This window comes from Asparagus officinalis, chromosome 10 (assembly GCF_001876935.1).
Source record: "Asparagus officinalis chromosome 10, Aspof.V1, whole genome shotgun sequence".
Classification (NCBI taxonomy): domain Eukaryota; kingdom Viridiplantae; phylum Streptophyta; class Magnoliopsida; order Asparagales; family Asparagaceae; genus Asparagus; species Asparagus officinalis.
The window spans coordinates 22,146,973-22,150,097 of record NC_033803.1 but is presented as its reverse complement, the minus strand read 5'-3'; the positions used below and the strand labels follow the sequence as shown (position 1 = coordinate 22,150,097).

At 40.5% G+C, this 3,125-nt stretch overlaps 1 protein-coding gene across 1 annotated transcript; it reads left to right on the top strand.

Moving 5' to 3' along the window:
* LOC109826546 (ATP-dependent DNA helicase PIF1-like) lies at window positions 364-1,872 on the top strand. The gene has a single exon (XM_020393575.1). The coding sequence runs from the start codon at window positions 364-366 to the stop codon at window positions 1,870-1,872; it is 1,509 nt and encodes a 502-aa protein (XP_020249164.1).

Below are 3,125 nucleotides of genomic sequence, written 5' to 3'. Positions count from 1 at the left end.
CCAAGACGATGCTTACAGAATTTTTTACTATGTGTAAAAAAATTAAAGAAGGTAACAAGAAGAAACATGTAAAAGACCATGAAAAGGAGTTATTATATGTGGAATTTCCTGAATGTTATGTTTGGGATTCATCATCAAAATCTTGGAGTCCAAGAAAACAGAGACAAGTGATAGGTCGAATAAATGGTGCTAATCCAATTAAAGGAGAGAGATATTACTTGCGACTATTGCTTACTCATGTTAGGTGTCCGAAATCATTTGAAGATCTACTGACGGTAAATGGTACTCATTGCAAATCTTTCAAGGAATCAGCTCAGAAATTAGGTCTTTTGGAATCTGATAATAGCATAAGAGAGTGCTTAGATGAAGCCATTGTCTTCCAAATGCCAACAGCACTTCGACGTTTGTTTGGATAGCATAAGAGAGTGCTTAGATGAAGCCATTGTCTTCCAAATGCCAACAGCACTTCGACGTTTGTTTGCAACTATATTGGTTCATTGTGAGCCTACAGATGTTAATCATTTGTGGGATAAATATCTTGAATCATTATCTGAAGACTTCTTAAGGAAACCAAATGCTACTAGAGCTTTGGTGATAAATGATACTCTTCTCAATATTAACTTCTACTTAGAGAGTATGGGAAAGGATATTAAAAAATTTGATTTGCCACCTTTACAAGCAAATAACATTACAGAGGAAGGTTCATACCCAAGAGAAATTAAAGAAGAGCTAGATGTACAAATCTCAACTGATGATCTAAATGCTGCAACAAAACTCAACTATGAACAACATACTGCATACACTACAATACTAACAAGAGTTGAAGCAAATAAAAGTGGAGTTTTCTTTATTGACGGTCCAGGAGGAACTGGGAAGACTTATTTATATCGTGCTCTACTTGCAACAGTAAGATCGCAAGGTATGATAGCTCTTGCTACAACGACATCAGGTGTCGCAGCTGTAATAATGCCTGGTGGAAGAACAGCACACTCCAGATTTAAAATCAAAATCCCAACAACAGATTCATCTATGTGTGGTATATCAAAGCAAGATGGGACATCAAAACTCCTTAGAATAGCACGTCTAATAATTTGGGACGAGGCTGCTATGGCTAAACACGTTGCAATTGAAACGTTGGATAGAACACTAAGAGATTTAATGGATCAAGATGAACCATTTGGCGGAAAAGTAATTGTATTTGGTGGTGATTTCAGACAAGTTTTACCAGTGGTGCCTCGCTCAACAAGATCACAAACTATCAAAGAAAGTTTAGTGAGCTCACATTTATGGAGAAAAATGATCAAACTACAACTTTCAAAAAATATGAGAGCAAAATCAGACACAGCATTCAGTGAATTCCTTCTTAGGATTGGGAATGGAGATGAACCAACAGTGACACAGGATCTCATAAAACTGCCTAATGCAATGTTGATCCAGAATCAAGGTGATGAGCTACCGGAAGATTCTCTCTTAAATTCAATTTTTCCATCTTTAGACGAAAATTTCAAGTCTATTGACTATATGAAAGATAGAGCTATACTTGCAACAAAAAATGAATATGTTGACATGTTAAATGATAGACTAATAAAAAGGTTTCCAGGAGAAGAAAAAGAATTCTATAGCTTTGATGAAGCAGTTGATGACACTAATCATCATTACCAAGAAGAATTTTTGAACACTTTGCTCCCTAATGGACTACCGCCACACAAGCTAATGTTGAAAAAATATTGTCCAATTATTTTACTAAGGAACTTGGATCCAACTAATGGACTGTGCAACGGTACAAGAATGATATGTCAAGATTTTAAGTACAATGTAATTCAAGCTAAAATCACAATGGGCCAACATGCTTGTTTGTGGGAAATTTTGTAATAAAAAGAATATAAGGAAAGAATTGTGTTTGATTTTATTCTCTCTAACTGCTTAGAAAAAGAATGATTACAACTCTCTCAACTCTCGATTACAATTTGGATTCCTGGTTACAAAAGAGAAGAGAATGATCTGGATTCTCCCCTTTGTTTAATTCTGGGTTCTTCACGGTAGCGATGAGATGCCTCCCTCGAATGCTTGCGTCGAGTTTGCTTCTCGTTGACGATCCGAATATCTATACTCACTGGAACAACTATCTTGGCCGGTTGATAACTCTTGTCGAGTTTTGTGATTCAGAACAAGTAACAAACTCTAATGACAGAGTTGTTGGAACCGAAAATAATTCGGTTAATAAGCCAAATATCGATGGTTTAGAGATCCTCCCTTTGTTGATTTCCCAGACTGTGTAAGGAGTCAATCCTCCTTTTTCTGATTCTGGAAGATTTGATCGAAAGATCCCCCTCCGATTAATGAAAAGAAATCTCTCTTGATCTGATTATCAAAAATCCGATCTCCCCAATCCAAAAAAAAAAGATCCTCACTCTGTTGAGTTTGTTGCTATTTATAGGGGGATTAGGGGTGTAACTGCCCCCATAATCCACGCCTAAATGGGGGTTTAGTTACCCCATTAGTCGGGTGTAACAACCCACTAAAGCCACTCCTCAAATCGTGGGTGAAGAACAGCTTCGAAGTTGTTACGATCACGTTTGAATGAGTCAGAACCTTGACCTGCGTTCTGGCGGTGATTGAGCTGCGTTTGGCAGCGACTGACGGGCTGCGTTGGGCAGTGATGGATGAGTTGCGTCGGCAGCGGTTGATAAGCTGCGTTGGGCAGCGGTTGATAAGCTGCGTTGGGCAGCGGTTGATAAGCTGCGTTGGGCAGCGGTTGATAAGCTGCGTTGGGCAGCGGTTGATAAGCTGCGTTGGGCAGCGGTTGATAAGCTGCGTTGGGCAGCGGTTGATAAGCTGCGTTGGGCAGCGGTTGATAAGCTGCGTTGGGCAGCGGTTGATAAGCTGCGTTGGGCAGCGGTTGATAAGCTGCGTTGGGCAGCGGTTGATAAGCTGCGTTGGGCAGCGGTTGATAAGCTGCGTTGGGCAGCGGTTGATAAGCTGCATTGGGCAGCGGTTGATAAGCTGCGTTGGGCAGCGGTTGATAAGCTGCATTGGGCAGCGGTTGATAAGCTGCGTTGGGCAGCGGTTGATAAGCTGCATTGGGCAGCGGTTGATAAGCTGCGTTGGGCAGCGGTTGATAAGCT

Excerpts from the sequence above, each read along its gene's own strand:
- LOC109826546 (XM_020393575.1), top strand. The coding sequence starts at position 364 with ATGAAGCCATTGTCTTCCAAATGCCAACAGCACTTCGACGTTTGTTTG.